Source organism: Hyaena hyaena, unplaced genomic scaffold (assembly GCF_003009895.1).
Source record: "Hyaena hyaena isolate Hyena2069 unplaced genomic scaffold, ASM300989v1 scaffold_1447, whole genome shotgun sequence".
NCBI classification, from domain to species: domain Eukaryota; kingdom Metazoa; phylum Chordata; class Mammalia; order Carnivora; family Hyaenidae; genus Hyaena; species Hyaena hyaena.
Window position 1 is genome coordinate 327942 of NW_024082080.1, and position 16965 is coordinate 344906.

At 40.7% G+C, this 16965-nt stretch overlaps 1 protein-coding gene across 1 annotated transcript in view; it reads right to left on the minus strand.

Moving 5' to 3' along the window:
• The window catches only part of CCNY (cyclin Y), an 81520-nt gene extending 70361 nt beyond the window's left edge, over positions 1 to 11159 (minus strand). The window contains exon 1 of the mRNA XM_039223799.1: positions 11087 to 11159. Within this exon, the coding sequence (XP_039079730.1) occupies positions 11087 to 11153 (67 nt within the window). The 5' untranslated portion in view covers positions 11154 to 11159. The remainder of the gene's footprint in view (positions 1 to 11086) is intronic.
• Positions 11160 to 16965: the final 5806 nt, after the last annotated feature.

The following is a 16965-nucleotide window of genomic DNA, read 5'->3' on the forward strand; positions in this document are numbered from 1 at the left end:
TATTCAGAGCTTTGACAGATTACATATTTGGTCTTCCTGACAATGTCATGAGGAGGTATTAAATCTAGTTTACTGTGGCTCAGGAAGACCATAGGTATCAGATGCACAAAATCATACAGTGATGGATGTAAGCCTGCAGCTGGTTGATTCCAGAAGACTGTGCTTTAAAACAAGACTATCTTGGGGTGCCTGGGTGGCTCAGTCGGTTAAGCATCCGACTTCGGCTCAGGTCAGGATCTCATGGTTCGTGGGTTTGAGCCCCGTGTCGGGCTCTGTGCTGACAGCTAGCTCAGAGCCTGGAGCCTGTCTTCGAATTCGAATTCTGTATCTTCCTCTCTCTCTGACCCTCCCCTGCCCGTGCTGTCTCTCTCTGACTCTCAAAAATTATTTAAATAAATAGAATTAAAAAAAATTTTTTTAAAAACATAAAACAAGACCATCTTCAGGAAATTTTTCCAAGGCATTATTTGCTCTTAGGTACTGACTCAGACTTAGCAATGAAACTCAGCTGCCATCCATATGTCGTGGAGCAGCTGACCACAAACTTCAACTATGTAAGGTAGGCTATAAAGCTGAGAGGCTGTGATAAGGACAGAAAGGGTCAGCCTGTGCTAAATGAAGGGAGACGGAAGGTCATCACAGTTTTAAAAGGAGAGTTGAAAGAAGCTGTTGAAAAGTAAGAGTTTATCACTACCAACTAACAAGCCAGATGGTGCTAGGCTAACAGCAGAACTTGTGGGGATGAGCACCGGTATTATATGGAAACCAACTTGACAATAAACTATCTGTAAAAAAATAGATAAATACAAAGAGCCAGAAAAAAAAAAAAACAACCCACAACTGTGAAGGAGAGGGCATCAAGCTCCACCCCAGCTGGGATGAATTACCTACCCGGAGCCTTTGCTCTGAGTCTCAGCTCACTGAGCAATTTTCTGATGACTAAATTTGGGGAAAGCATAGGTCAGGAGAGATGATAAGTAAAAAGCATACTGAAGAAATACTGACATCCTGGGACTAATTTTGATTTCAGCAGAGTCTGCACTGTGCAAGCAGCTTTTTCCAGAATGGAAGGCCCAAGAGATCACACACTGGAGCAAGGTGATGTTTCCCAGAAAGGTGGGCCACAGTGCCCAAAAAAGACCTCCGCGTCCATTTAACTTGCAGGGCTTAGTATGGCCAAGAGAACCCACATCACTCTATTTCACGCAGTCAAGAAATGACTGTAGAAACAGGAGCGCAGTCCTAGAGGTGGAATGGTCCTGTCAAGTTCAGACCTGGGAGGGGGAAGTCCAAATACATTTCCTGACCCTAAAAAAATCCTACATTCTCCTGCTCTCAAGTAATGAACATGTTTTTAACAAAGTCAGGAAAGGTGGAAGAAAGGGATGCTGTGGCATAAAGAGAGAGCCCCCCTGTCACGGAGACTGTCACAACGCTGTAGCATGTCTGCCCAGGACAGATCATGATTCCCTGGCTTCATTCTTTCATTATTTTATTCATTCAATCTATTTTCTTTTTAAGTTTCTTCCACCTGCTAGCCTCTGTGCTAGGAAAACAGTCTCTATCCTAAAGCATCATGGAATTTAGTGGATACATCAGCCCACTATTTCTTTATTTACAAACAACAATAAAAAAAAATCAACTCCACAACACGGGAATATGCAAACTGCACTAGATTTAATGCCACTGATTTTATGGTACACCTTTATTCTATTTACCACTAAGGAAAAAAATGCTGCCAACTAAATTTTGAGAAGCCATTGGCTGTCTTGATTCTAGAGATGTTACATTTGGAGAAATGTCTATCAGAATGGGTGAAATGTGGGGAAGTCCAGGAAGCACCACCTAAGAGGCAGACTTAGGGAAGGCCACTGTGAACAGAGGACACTGTGTCAGCTACGGTGTGACAGAGAAAAGGGACTGGCCTTTCAGGACTGGGAGCAGCTCAACTGTGGGACCACACAGCAGGAGGCAGAGGAGGACTTGCAGGGAAGGCAGAAAGGGCCCAAGGGGAATGACTGCATGCCACGTCGAGGGCTCACTGTCCCTTGTGGGTGAGCAGAAACTGATGGAGGACAGTTTGAACAGGAGTGACCCTAGTGGAATTGTGCTTCAGAAAACTCCTTCTGTTTGGAAAAGTGGAGGAAAGGTGAGAACAGAGATGGAAGCAGGAAGGTGGAAAAGGACGGTGGTCACAGACCAAGTGAGGGAATATGAGCTGTGGGTCATGACACTGGAAGAAGAGATACCAGCTATCTAAGTGATAGATGGGATGTAAGACATTGATCACAGGGCTCCTGGACTGCTGGACTGTTGGCTGTGTTTATCCTTTAAAAAAAACAAAAAACAAACAAACAAACAAAAAAAAAACCACAAGAAGAGGAGGTAGACAGAAGAAAGATGGTGACTTCCAACTTAGATATGACAATCCTGAGGGGTTTGTGTGACTGCCAGACGGAAGGTCTATCAGGTGATGGGAAATACACATCTGTAAAACATAACTGCAGTGTCAAGACAGGGAATGGCTTCTTCTTGCCTGGGGTCCTGGGATATGATGGCTCAGGGGAGTCCCAGGTGTCAGCAATGATGGACCCCAAGTATCTGCTTCACAGGTACAAGAGCAGGCACTGACTGTAAACATTGACTGAATGCCTACTATAAGTTCAAGACATCTTCCTATTGCCTCATGACAACAATCTACTAATATGACAGCTATGATCATTGCCAATTTATAGGAAAATATGACCCAGGAGGTTATATAACTATAAAGCTCACTAATGGCACTCAAGAGCCTAAGGTCAGTCCCAGAGCCCTGGCTGCCAAATTATAGACAAAAGAATGATTCCTTGCAAGCAGGAGCTTGCTACAGGCTGAACATAATCATAGTCAGCCCCACACTTTAAGTGACTAGTGTTTCACTTCTCTGGACTTCTGACATGTCTTAGGCATCTACTCCCCAAACTAGAAGGAAAAAATAAGGCAATACTAGTTTTCATAATTCTTTACCCAAAATGATCTTGTCAGAGGATAACTTGGGGCTGGAGTAGAGCAGCAGTGTTCAAAGAACTCCTAAAGATGACTGAGGTGTGAGGCAGCAGCTCCATCCCCACCTCCTCTTTCACAGCTACCTTTTTCCCACTTCTCAGAAAAGAGACATGACAACCCATCCTGGACCTGCACCAGCCCAACATGAAAGACCTCTGCAGGGGCACCAAACAGGACATGCGGACACCAGCACTGAGGCTGCTGCCTTTAATCCAGGTTCCATGACCTGAAGCACAGCCTGGAATCGACCCAGTCCTGTGGACATTTCTTCTTGGGGCTCAGTGAGGACTTCTGGCTCCGAATCTACAGATACCAGACAGTGATGACAGTTTCTATTAGCACCAGGCCTCTTCAGGGTTTAGACTCCATCGAAGGTGCAGGCTCTGAAGGAGAGGCCCAGAGGAGCACAGGGATGAGCGTGAAGGTGCAGCAGGCTGCCAGCAAGGCACATACTTCATTATCCCTGTCTGGCCATTTACCAGGATCAGACGAGTGAAGGTGGTCACAGGCATGTGTACTGACACGTGACATCAATTGAAGAGAAATGATATCAGAATCAGACTGTTTCTGACGGAAGTAAGTCTGATTTGACTTTCTGGTTTGACAATGATGCCTAGCTTTGCCAACAAGATCATATGAAGGACACAGAACATTTTAACAAAAATATATTTAAATCAAAAGAGAAGCTAAAAACATTAATTCAGAGGAAAGGGACAGATGGGAATCTTCCATCTAACATATATTAGAGTTCCTTCTATTGGCTACTCACTGCACATGGCTTAGAGATGTAAATGTGAAAAAGACATGCAGTAAAAATAATACAGTGAAGATCACTGCCTCTTTAGAGAGGATACAGACTGGAATTAGGTCAAAGGTATCAGACAAGGGGTTCTGAAATGAATCACAGATTTATTTTCCCAAGGCTCCTGAGTATATCAATCAGGTAAATAAACCTGGTGCCACCAAACGCAAATGCTATTCTTTAACAACAGATATAATTAAAAGTCATTTTCGTATGTCTGGTACAGTCTTTTGGGTGTACTTCCCAGAAACTGCAGAAGTGAGAAGTTTCTATAACTGGGTGAGAAATTCTTTTGCAAATCAAGGGATTCCAATTCCTTTCTGTCAACAAAGTTGAAGGAGAACAAGATGGAACTGTAGCTATTAGGAATTATTTTGGATGATAAATCACTTGGAGATTTTTTTTACATAAGAACCAGATGACATAGAAAGCATTTAGTGATATTACTATAACAAACCTCCTACTATTCCCATGTATTTGTGTATATAAGCAAAGTTCCTCAGCACTTACATCTATGAAAACAAAGAATTTGATGATGGCTAGCACCTCATTCCAGGAATGTGTTAATATTCATCCACAGAAGCATCTCAGTAAGATATGTTTTTCTAAAATTATTTCACTTTTCTGAAATAATTATTCATTAAAATTTTAATGTTTGTATTGTTTTGATCAACTGAGGGCTAATGATAACAGTAACGATACATGAATCCAGAATTTACTTTTAGCATTTAGACACTTATAATTGTAAGAAATAAAAATTAAACTTAGTTCCATATTTTCATAGAAGTATGATAGTGTGATAAATGACTTTTAGAAATTTATTACATTAGAGGCACCTGGGTGGTTCAGTTGGATAAGCATCTGACTCTTGATTTCCACTCTGGTCATGGATCTCCCCATTGGTGAGTTTGAGCTCCGTGTCAGGCTCTGGGCTGACAGCTTGGGGCCTGCTTGGGATTCTCTGTCTCCCTCTTTCTGCCCCTCCCCTGCATACAGGCATGTGTGTGCACTTATTCTCTCTCTCAAACATTAAATATATATATATTAGGATAAAATTCTATGGAGAAAATGACATGGAAATACAAGTTCAAGATGAAAAAGAAATCATATGAAATTTCCAACTGTTAAAAAAGAGTTGTTCATACATTTTTAAATTATGGTAAATTTATGGTGGATTATCAAATCACTGAAGTATTGAGATTTTATTTGAAACATTTTTTTAAAGATGAATAGTTTTATTTTAAAATGTCAATATTTACAATACATCAAAAATTACATCCTTGGATAGGATGAAAAATATTTACGGTCAACATAAAAATGTTCAAAGGAGTTCATAGTTTTTCAAATTTCCCGTGGTATGTACGCAAAGGGAAAAAAAAAGTACAAAAATCACTGGCGCAAGAATTTTGGGGTCCTATGGATTCTTGAATATCTAACAGCAAAAATATTCCCTATGGGACCTGATAAGCTGTGAGAGAGACACAGAGAGTGATTGACATAGAGGTGGAGAAAAGGGCATGGTGGAACACAGCACGTGAGACGGTAATAAAGAGAACTGGGGACATGTAGGAAAGGTGACAACAGAAAGGTCATGGGAACGCTCAGATGGAAGAGATTCTCAGCAGGGCACAGGGTCGGCTGCTTCTAAATGCCAGATAAAAGGAGTACAAAAAGGTTGGTCCCCTCATGACAGAGAAGTTCAACCCTGCCCAGGAACAAAAACATGACCCCAAACAAAGGAAGGCCACCAAACAATTTTTTCAATTTCAGTATTTCTGAAAGAATGTGCAAAAAACCATGGCTCATATTTTTATTTCTAAATTTTAACACCTTTAGTTTGGCTTCAAATCACTCAATAGACAGCGGATTTTATTCCTTTAATTATTTCGAGAAATTCTTGAACACAGATTACATGCGCACACACACACATAAGCACAGACACATAAGTTTTTATTTTTGTACAAATTCTTTTTTAAGGCAAAAGAACCTCTATAAACCATACCTAGTTAAAATAAAAAGATGTGATTTGGCTGCTTTCTCTTAGTACTTAAGAGTAGGCAATGAATTGAAACAATGAATTAAAATAGCATAGAAAAGGGAAAGCTACTAGGAACTCTAATTCTTCCCCACAAGCTGAAATAAGAGCATGGAAAACGAAGATAGGCCAAGCTAACTAATTTCTCTCTCACTTGGTGACTCCCCAGGACCCCACCTGCTCCTGAGAGGAACTCCTGGTCCCTTCTTTGTTGAGTGGCTCTCATAAGATATTCTGCAATGACATCCCATTTGTGTGAAGAAAAGATTGAGTGAGCAGTCAGACTGGCTTTGGACAGAATATCCCTAACTTCAGCCAGCTGGCGGAGATCTAATTAGGCAAGCGTTCCATTATCATTCTGTTATGATAAACTTTCCAGTCTCCATTTTTAACACTGAGAAAAGGATCCAAGGCCAGCCTAAATCTCTTTGATATCACAGGGAAAAGAATTTAGAAGATTCTAATCTAACTCCTAGTGACTTAACACATGCACCACCTAAAGCAGACAGCTGGCCAGTGGAGAGCATGGCAGACAGGGTGTGCTCATCAGACCACCGAGTGCTGGAGAAGAAAAGAGGATGACGGGTCTGTACAGCAGAGAGCTGCAAAGGCAAAAGAACACTTACCTGGCTGAGGGCCTAGGCAGGAGGTGACCTAACATAACTGCAATCACCCCACCAACAGCCTCCTACCCACAAACATGGTCCAAACTACTAAAGGAGTACATCAACCTCAAGAAGAAAGGGAGGATTACCAGATTCTAAAGAAAGGAATCTAAAGAGTGCTGTGTGCCTTATAATTTCAGATTATGACATTTCTTCCAATTTAAAATAAATTGGGGGCCACCTGGGTGGCTCAGTAGGTTGAGCGTCTGACTTAGGTTCGGGTCATGATCTCATGGTTCATGGGTTTGAGCCCCGCATCAGGCTCTGTGCTGACAGCTAGCTCAGAGCCTGGAGCCTGCTTCTAATTCTGTGTCTCCTTCTCTCTCTGATCCTCCCCTGCTCACACTGTCTCTCTCTCTCTCAGAAATAAATTAAAAATATTAAAAAAAATAAATTGGTATAGGTGGGACCCACAATTTTGGACTGCTCTAATACTCTTTAGAAGTACAAGGGTCTACGGGTGCCTGGGTGGCTCAGTGGGTTAAGCATCCAACTTGGGCTCAGCTCACCGTCTCACAGTTCATGGATTCGAGCCCCGTATGGCACTCTGTGCTGACAGCTCGGAGCCTGGAGCCTGCTTCTGATCCTATGTCTCCCTCTCTCTCTCTCTGCCTCTCCCATCTCACTCTGTCTGTCTGTCTCTCTCGAAAATAAACATTAAAGGGGTGCCTGGGTGGCTCAGTCGGTTAGGCGTCTGACTTTGGCTCAGGTCATGATCTCACGGTTCATGGGATTGAGCACCACGTCTGGCTCTGTGCTGACAGCTGGCTCAGAGCCTGGAGCCTACTTCGGATTCTGTGTCTCCCTCTCTCTCTGACCCTCCCCTGCTCAAGCTGTCTCTATCTCTCTCCCTCTCAAAAAGAAATTTAAAAAAAAAAAAAAACATTAAAAAATAAATATTTTTAAAAAAGAAGAAAAAGTATGAGAGTTTTAGGACGCCTGGATGGCTCAGTTTGGTAAGCCTCCAACTCTTGGTTTCAGCTCTGGTCATGATCCTAGGGTTGTGGTATTGAGCCCTGTGTTGGGCTCCATACTTAGCATGGAGCCTGCTTATGGTATTCTTTCTCTCTCTCTCTCTCTCTCTCTCTCTCTCTCTTTCTCCCCCTCGCCCTTCTCCCCTGCTCATACTCTCTCTAAAATTAAAAAATGTTTTAAATTGAAAAAAAAAAGTATGGGAGTCTTATAAAGAAAACCTAAGTCTGTGCAAGTAAAGAAAGATCACAAGCATATCAAAAATGTCTTGTGGCTGTGTCATTTGTTTCCTTCTTTCAATCATCTGAATTGAACACATCCTCTGTACCAGGCAGAGCAGGGCACACAGGGAATACTGAGGTCCATTATCACATGTTCCTTTCCCTCTAAGAGCTATTTGGCAACACAGACAACACCAAATACCACGGTTCAGACTATGAAGAAAGCATTCACATACTATAGCATGAGCTCACCAAAGGCCCACTTAAACTAGCCCGAGGGGTCAAGGACATCTTCAGGGAAGAAGTGATAGCTGAAATGAGGCTTAGAGAATGAAGAAATGAGCTGTATAGAAAACAGAAGGAGAACTCCAGGTAACTGCAAAGGCACATGAGAGCACTGGCAAACCAGCGGCAATGCAAGGGATTCCATATGGCTGAAGCACAGAGATTCGAAAGAAGGAAGTGGGCTGAGAAGGCAGGCAGAGGATGGATCGTGAAGGGCCCTGTCTATTAGAACACTACGGTGTCTGAAATTTAAATCTAAGGTAACTGAGGAGCCACTGAAAAAATTTAAACCAGCAAGTGACATAATCAGATCCAATTTACAGAAAATCTTTTCACCTAGCCGTAGTAGAGACATAGGGCTGGAAAGGGGTAAGGTCAAAGGCCAGTCCAGAGGCTGCTGGGTAATTCAAATAAGAAAATATGAGGCTCAACGGAGGTGGCAGCAATGGGAATGGTAAAGAGTAGTCAGATCCAAGGGACATCTAAGAGGTAAAAATTAACATACCTTTGATCACCTGGCTACAATGATGTGCTGGTAAAAGTTTAACAGCTGCCTTAAAAAAATGCCCTGCTTTGTAGCATTTGCCAATTTCTATGGTGTAAAAACTCCCACTGCAGCTATTTTCAAACTTCCAAGATGGCGTCACTGAACTTGGAACTGGGAAGCCATGTGCACAACCGGCTCCTGCAAGTCAGGGTGAGTCCACTCCAGCACTACTGCTAGCAAGTGAGACGTGGGAAGAAGGGGGAGTCTAGGAAAATTCAAGGCCTCCCTGGCTTGGGGACCTGAGTAGAATACAAAATGCAGGGTGTTAACTAAGTTCTGATTGGGACATACTGAATTAGAGGCAGATACAAAGATAACCAGCAGGCAGATGGACACAAGGGATTTGAACACAGTAGAGAAAAATCTGGCTAAACATTATAGTTGAAATGGATACCACAAGGAACTATGCACAAACCCAGAAGACAAGAGGGTATAATAAAGCACAGAAACCTAGAAAATACCAACATTAAAGGGATGAATGGACAAGATGCCTGAGAAGGACCTTAAAGAAAGGGAGGGTTTCTCAGGACCAATTTCCCAAAATAGTTCTCTAACTGAAAATCAATTCACCAAAAAATTAACTTACTAAAGTTACCAAATTTACCTATATTTAAAACCTATTTCTTTCAATTATTTATAAGGCAATTGTTTGTTAGAGGGACTTGTTTTCAACAAATTGGCCTTTTATATTTAAAAAGGAGGAGTTTTAAGGAGAAAGGCAGCAAATGCCATACAAAAGATCAAAAGAGCTAACAGAAGCTACAATGTCCCCAAGCAACCTTCCAACACACACTCCACAGAACAGCATTGGTGGGAAGATCCCAGTGGAAAAGAGAATGCTGAGAGAAGCAGAGATGGTACAGAAGCTTTCACTCAACTGAGAAGTAGAGAGGAAAACTTCAGGGAGAGGCTATTGATTATTTTTCCTTTTCTTGTGTTTCCTGTGTGACTCAAGTAGGTTTACATGTTGAATGGAAAGATCCACCATTTAAGGAGAAATTGAAGGATTAAACAGAAGGGTCAGAGTAACCAATACCCTGATGTTCCAGAAGAGGCAGGGGCAATGAGACCTACAGTTAAGGTGAAGAGGGAAGATACACTTCCCCCCAACTCCTTTCTGAGCAATCCTTTTGTTACGTCAGAAAACCTCATTTCATTTTACCATGACAATCCAGGTATATGTCATCTATTTGGAGGCTCTTTTGCAATTCCATCTGAATCTAGTTAGAAAATATTTTGAATGATGTTGGTCTATACTCTGAAGTCACAAGAAACAGGAACCAAACCTGAAAGTATGCCAACCTTGCATCATTGAGTGCAAAAAAATTGTATTAGATTCTCATTGTCCCAAACATTGTCCCAAACAATCTGCCCCAAACAGATTGTTCCCACTGTCACTTTTCTTCCCCTGTAATATCCTACCACCCAATGGCTTCCCACTTTACCAGGCCAAGAGAAAAATGTTCAGCTTTGTTTTTACCCAATATAGTCAAAACTTATTTCAGAGGTATTTGATACCCGGAATGATTATTCTTACACTTTGAAACACTGATTGTTTTGTAAATACATTTTTCTTTCAGATCAAGTCAGTGGCCCCCTTAAGTAAAGATCACCAATATTACTTCAGCATTATGCCATGTCAAAATTGTCATCTAACCATTATGGAAAAGTTATTAGTTCTTATAAGTGAAGTCTCTGTCTTACATATGTTTGATTATTTTCTAGTCAATTTCGGATTTTCTCTAAGTTCGAGCTTAGCTTAGTGATTTACAGATTGAATCACATAGGACTCTAACATTGTAATGTAACATCCTGGTCACTACATTGTCATTTAACAAATTTCTCCTGCTCTTCTTTTACAGGAAACCAACTGAGAAGATTCATGTTCACTATACTGTATAACTTTTATCTGTCCTTTATAGCCAAGAGCCAGGGAACAGTGAGATAAGTTAGGGGCTGAAAAAGAGAGAAAAATTCCTAATAGAAATTCCACAAATACCTGGGACAAACAACAAAGATCTCAGAATAAGCTGATTAGTAGATGTTTAGCAAAAAGAACACACCTACCTTTAGTATACAGGTTCAATTCAGCTCTCAAATGGCACAACAGAGATATTAGTGCTTATATTTAAGAATTATATTTTGCTTTCTTTAGCAAACTAAAGAAACTAAAACAAATACTTCCCATCTTTAGAGTTTTATGCAAATATCAATTCTTAAAGGAAAATGTCTGACTCGAGTATAAAAGCTGCTTCTAAAGAGTTGTAGACAGAAATAATCCAGCAGAATGGCAAAATGAGGATAGTTGCTTCAAATAGGAAATTCTAAAAATATAACTTACTACAAAAGAAAGAAGCCCTAAGAGAACACCATCAAACAATACACTTTGGGATTACTAAAGGGGATTCTATTTTTATCCTGAAAATCACATCTAGTGGAAAATCAAGACTTAGGTTACCAACATGAGCCTTTTTTCTTTTTTTTCCAAGAAACACAAATAAATTAGTAACCTACCGTCTGTCTGAGATTTACTGAGGAATATTGTGCTGGCCCGAGGATGGTCTGACGGATTGAATTCCATGTTCAAATCTTTAAAGAAAGAAAAAGAAAATACGTCAAAATTCATTTGATAACTAAGGGGAGTCAAGATTAATTTTCAGGGTTTTTTTTTAACCTTAAATTGCTAATATGTTCAAGAATGTATTTTAAAAAAACCCTCCAGTTATTGTGTTAATAGATTCTTCTAGGTTCAACTGAGAACACTGCTATTTAGAAATTTGAGAAAGTCACACATAAAAATTAAACACTTGCTAGGAGATATGCTGGCCTAAAATCCATTTTCTTTTTAAAAGTTTGCTCTGTGTCCAGGATACTATAGACAGCAAGATCGTTATGCCACTGACGGAGAATTATGTGCTACAACGGACTCACCTAAAATCTGCAGTTATGTGAGTGGTATTTCCTTGTTGACTGAAATAGAATTATCTCAGCCAAATCAGCATCCACAAACTCTGCTTAATTAACAGGTATTTTCTAAAAGGGCAAAACTTATCCTTCAGAGTAGAGGCCACAGATTAACCATCTGTGGGCATAATCTGGGGCCATAGATATGTTTCGTTTGATCCATACATTTCTTTTTAATTTGGGCCAACATAAAATGATTTTTATATTTCAAACATACACCACAAAGAAAAAAAAATCTGTATTTCCAGCCTCTCTTGGGAAATCAGATCATTTGGCAACACTGGCTCCCACCCCAATGGTCACAATGGGCTAGGACACAGCAGCTGCTGGCTCCTCCAGGTGGGACCTAAGATTCCAGTCTCCAGTAGTCAACCTTCTCTGCAATCAGAGTGAAAACTATTTTGAGTTCAATTATTTCAATAAATTTGCAAAGAAAACTAATCAACACCAATAAAAATAGATGGTATCTATCCTTAGTTTTAATAGCTAATCAAGTCAAAAACAAAAAAAAAAAAATAAAGGACAGTCATATACACACGAAGCAACACCTACTAATCACTCATCCACAGAGACTCACCTCAGCAAACCTCTAAAGTGAGGCAATCTTCCCCACATCAGCCAATCGCTTACTGGACTATAGCTCCTGACCTCTCACTGGGTGCTTGATTAAAGAAACACAAATTGAATCTTAAATGCTATTTTAATTATCTGGTCCTTCTTCTGTGACAACCACTGAAATTATCAACATAGTGTAGTACTATCATTGCTAAATGCTATGGAAGGAGAAAGAATGGCAAAAAAGACAATTTCTCCTATTTGCCTCAGTTTGAACTAGATAAAATTAGGCCAGAAACCTCCTGGTAAAAATGAGTTTTTATGAGAGATTTCCTGCTCAAGTAGAATTTTGTTCTAGAAAGGTCAAATAACAAATGTGCTACTCAGAATTATTTTTTTTGAAGACTTCAGCATATGAAAACTGAGGGCATATACATAATTCCAACCATAATGGATGCTGTCAATTTCCAAAACCTTAATTTATAGTCCCCAGAGAAAAATATCATCTGAAAAACAATTTGCCTGTGGTGTTCCATGCTGGTGTGGAGCAGAAGCAAGCACCTGATTCCCCAGCTTTGGACGGTGCCAGCACTGCAACCTCTTGGTTTGTTCCCTTAGTACCCATTTCAGACTCATCTACCAGACTAGGTTTGTTTGTTTGTTTGGTTGGTTTTGTTTGCAGGGGTGTGGTGATGGGAAGACTCTCTAATGACAGATTTTTAATCTAGACATTTGAAAAATAGATACAGGCCATCCTATGCAGACCGGTTCTCTTTCAGACTCACTTCACCACAAGCAAAAAGTGTAAAGCTTTTCTGTTTTAAGCCAACAGTAGAGCCAAAATAATATATGACTGCCATTTCTTAGTGAATTGAGGGGCTGCTTTAAAATTCAAGAATGGGGGCACCTGGGTGGCTCAGTTGATTATACACTGTCATGAACCACATCTCGTTCAAGCCCCATGTCAAGCTCTGTATTGATACAGCAGGGTTCTGTGTCTCACCCTCTCTGCCCCTTCCCTGCTCAGACACACACACACTCTCTCTCTCTCTCTCAAAAATAAAAACATTAAAAAAAATTTTTTTTTAAATTCAGGAATGTCCTGGAAGACGATCCCTAGAGATCAGGATTCGATGCTATAATAATCACAAACCCTAGAAATTGCTAAGAAGGGAGACATTCACAGATTATGAGAGAGGGCTGCCAATGACAGGGCATTTGTTCTAGGAAGTAACAGTGTGCCCCAGATGACGGAATGCTATGCCACCATAAAAACTCATTATGGGGAGCACAGCATAATGTACAGAACTGTCAAATCACTATGTTGTACACTGGCAACTATATTTTCTAGGCCAACTATACTTCAATAAAAAAGAACATTTCATAATTTAAAAAAATGTGATGAATATTTCATTCATGTTGAAATAGCAATACCATATGTCATTAGGTGAAGAAAGCAGCAAGATATCATCTGGGTGGGGGTATATGCATTCGTGTAGAATACACATTAAAAGAATATACACTAATATTGGTTACCTTTGAATAATGTAATTAAGCCCTTTTTCTTTTTTTTTTTTTTAAATGTTTTTCTTTCTCCCTCCCCACCCCCGAGAGAAAGAGAGAGAGAGACAGCAGGAGCAGGGGAGGGTCAGAGAGAGAGGGAGACACAGAATCTGAAGCAGGTTCCAGGCTCTGAGCTGGCAGTCAGCACAGAGCCCGACGCAGGGCTCAAACCCACGAACTGTGAGATCATGACCTGAGCCAAAGTCCGACGCTCAACGGACTTGAGCCACCCAGTTGCCCCTTTTTTTTTTTTTTTTCTTTTTTTTTTTTTTTTTTTTTTTTTTTTTTTGCTTTTCCATGTTTTCTAAGTTTCCTGCATTAAGCCTAGTTTTTTATTAATTTTTTTTTAAGTTTTGTAATTTCAAACACTTAGGCTTTAAAACAACTTGTGAAAAATGACTTCAAACCTTCATTATCCTCTAGGTGCCTGTACTATTTCTACAGCCAGGAGATGTTGAGGAGGTGTTCCCAGCAGATGCCCTGAGGCTCTCTTGGCTGTGGCTGTGCACCCCTTTCCCACCAGTCAGAGGGGACTCACACACAGCCAGCAAGATGAGTCTCCCCACTGGCACTGGCCACGTGCTATACGGAACTCATGACGAAAGACTATGGGCCGTGAGAGACCCCTGAGTGGAGGTGCCTTTGTCCTGCCAGGAGCCACCATGTCCATATACTACAGACCAGGGTGACAGGGGGCAGGGGAGGATGACTGCCTGTTCTCCCGTGCAGAACCCAAACAGCAGGAATCGTGTTTTACACTGTCCCTACCAAGTGTGATACAGGAAGAGGTTACTGCAGGTTTCCTTTATGGTCAAGTCACAACTGTAGGTCTGACTAGAACACTAGCTCATGTCAGAGGTGGTTTCCTATGTGACTGACAGGCCAGGTATCATCTCTACCCAGAGGAGTACTCAAATCCGAGTACTCGGAGGAGTCTTCAAATCAGAGTTTGACAACACAGAGGAAAATCCAGAAGTCCTTAAAGCTGGGTTCACGTATCTTTCTCAAGTTCTCCCTAGAATTTAAACTTTAGGATCTAGATCCTGAATGAGATAGCCAGGAATCTCTACACAAAGAAATATCAAGGAAATTTCTTCTGCAAGAGTACATGTAGCACTGCCGGGGACAACACAGATCATCAGCTAATTTTCATCTGAAAGCATGCCCAGATGTTGCTACATTAGAGCGCAACACTTTCATGAGCTGCCAGGACATTACTCAGAAAAAGCCTTTAACAACATGCTGGTTTGCATTTTCTCCAATCCTAACCCAGGTTCATGTTTTCTAACCATAGAAGGGAAAGTAATAAAACTTTTGCCACGTACAGGCCAACAGGTTAACTTGGCACAGGACATATCTGAAAGCCAGATCTCTCAGAGTAACTTAATGTGAAGGTTGGGCTAACCACAGAACCCAGTTTATCTGGCACTGATTTAAATATGCACAATGGCAGAACACAAAGGTACAAGGAACTGCCAGCTATATCCTATGCACAGGTTTAAAAGAGCAGCCCCAGATCCTGAAGAGAAATAGGACAATTACAATATGTGTTTTGGCAAGAGAACTCACTTTTCAGGGAACAAAAAATGGGAAAAGGCAGCATTCTCACAAGTCAAGCAAATTAAACCTGCAATATCACCCAAACTTAAACTCTGAAGTCAAGCATGAGGAAACTGCTACTTTAGACACAGAGAAAAAAATCCCTACACTGCAGACAGTCAGGAAAAATGATACTCCAAATGTTTACAAGTTGAACACATATGGAAGAGCATAGTGATCTCAGTTTAGCTCAGTGATGTTTCTGAATGGAAAGAATCAAAAGGAAGAAGTGCATGAAATATTAAGGTTAAAATCAGAGATTATATATGAAATAAACTTCACTACCAAAGAATGCTAACCATTCTGCTAAAATCAGTTCTAACTGACAGTATACTGCCTATCTTAAAGTTATAGTTTAAACACAAACTGTTCACACAAACCTCCTTCAATCTACCACCAGATCAAATATTCCTCACCCTCCACAAATCCCTTCCTGGAAACTCACACAGCCTTAGCCTTGCCCTCAGACCCACCTTCCCAGAGCACTCAAGGCTTTGACTTTTCCCACCTGCCCCACCTGAAGTACCTAATGTGCTAACTTATCCAGAAGAAGTAATAACTTACAAAATTAAATATTTACTTGGCCGGGTGCCATTTAAATATAATTTTAGTGGAGACCACCTACTAAAAAGAGTAAAAAACCCCACTGTAGTATTTCCATCCCCAAGAAAAGCCCCACACAGATAAGCTGGCTAGTGACACCACACAGAAGCCAACAGCTCTGGGACAAGGAAGGTCAGCACTTGGGGGTAATCTCTGGAAGGGGCACAGAGAAGGCGGAGATGCAGTTTATCCGAAAAGAATTTACAATTTAGTAGTGAGACAAGATGAAGTACATGACCCCATCAGAGTACAGGACCAGCAATAAATAATGAAGAATGAAATATCTAACCAAACCTGTGAGACAGAGAATAGTGTGCTTAAACAAAAGAGCTTAAGGAAAGCATTTTTTATACTGCATTTTCCCCCTCCTGGCAAGTCCTTTCAATTCAATTAAGTTAAACTGAATAAACACTCACTGAGTCTATACTATATGCCAGGTATTATGTTCAGTCCTGTGATAACAAAAGACTACTCTGGGTTTGTAAACATTCCTGTGTCTTTACCTTTCCTGTTATCTACATGAACTATTTCCTGGACGTGAGAATGCATTCTTGATTTTTCAAAGGGCTACAGTAAAGTAATGGTGAGACAAAACATGTAGTTAGATGATTTCAAAATGTTATTTCTATCACATATTTGCCTTAATTATTACATTATGATGGGTCAAATTAACATTGTATTAGATGCCATGATTATGAATACTGTGGGTGTTTGTCAAGGACAGTCCAACCTGCCAAGGTTTTCATACACTCATTCAGCAATCACCGAGTATGTTCTAAGTGGCAGGTATTAAGTTCCACATATTGAGGATACAGAAGTGAACAAAACAGATCAAGTTCCTGCTCTAATAGAGCATCCTTCTAATTTTAAGGTGTAAACTACCAGTGGAGAAAACAAAAATAGAAAACTGATCAATAACACTCCATGAATTCTACAACCCACATTAAGAATGCTGAAAATCAGGGTGCCTGGGTGGCTCAGTCGGCTAAGCATCTGACTTTAGCTCAGGTCATGATCTCATGGTTCATGGGTTCGAGCCCTACATCGGGCTCTTTGCTGACAGCTAGCTCAGAACCTGGAGCCTGCTTCAGATTCTGTGTCTCCCTCTC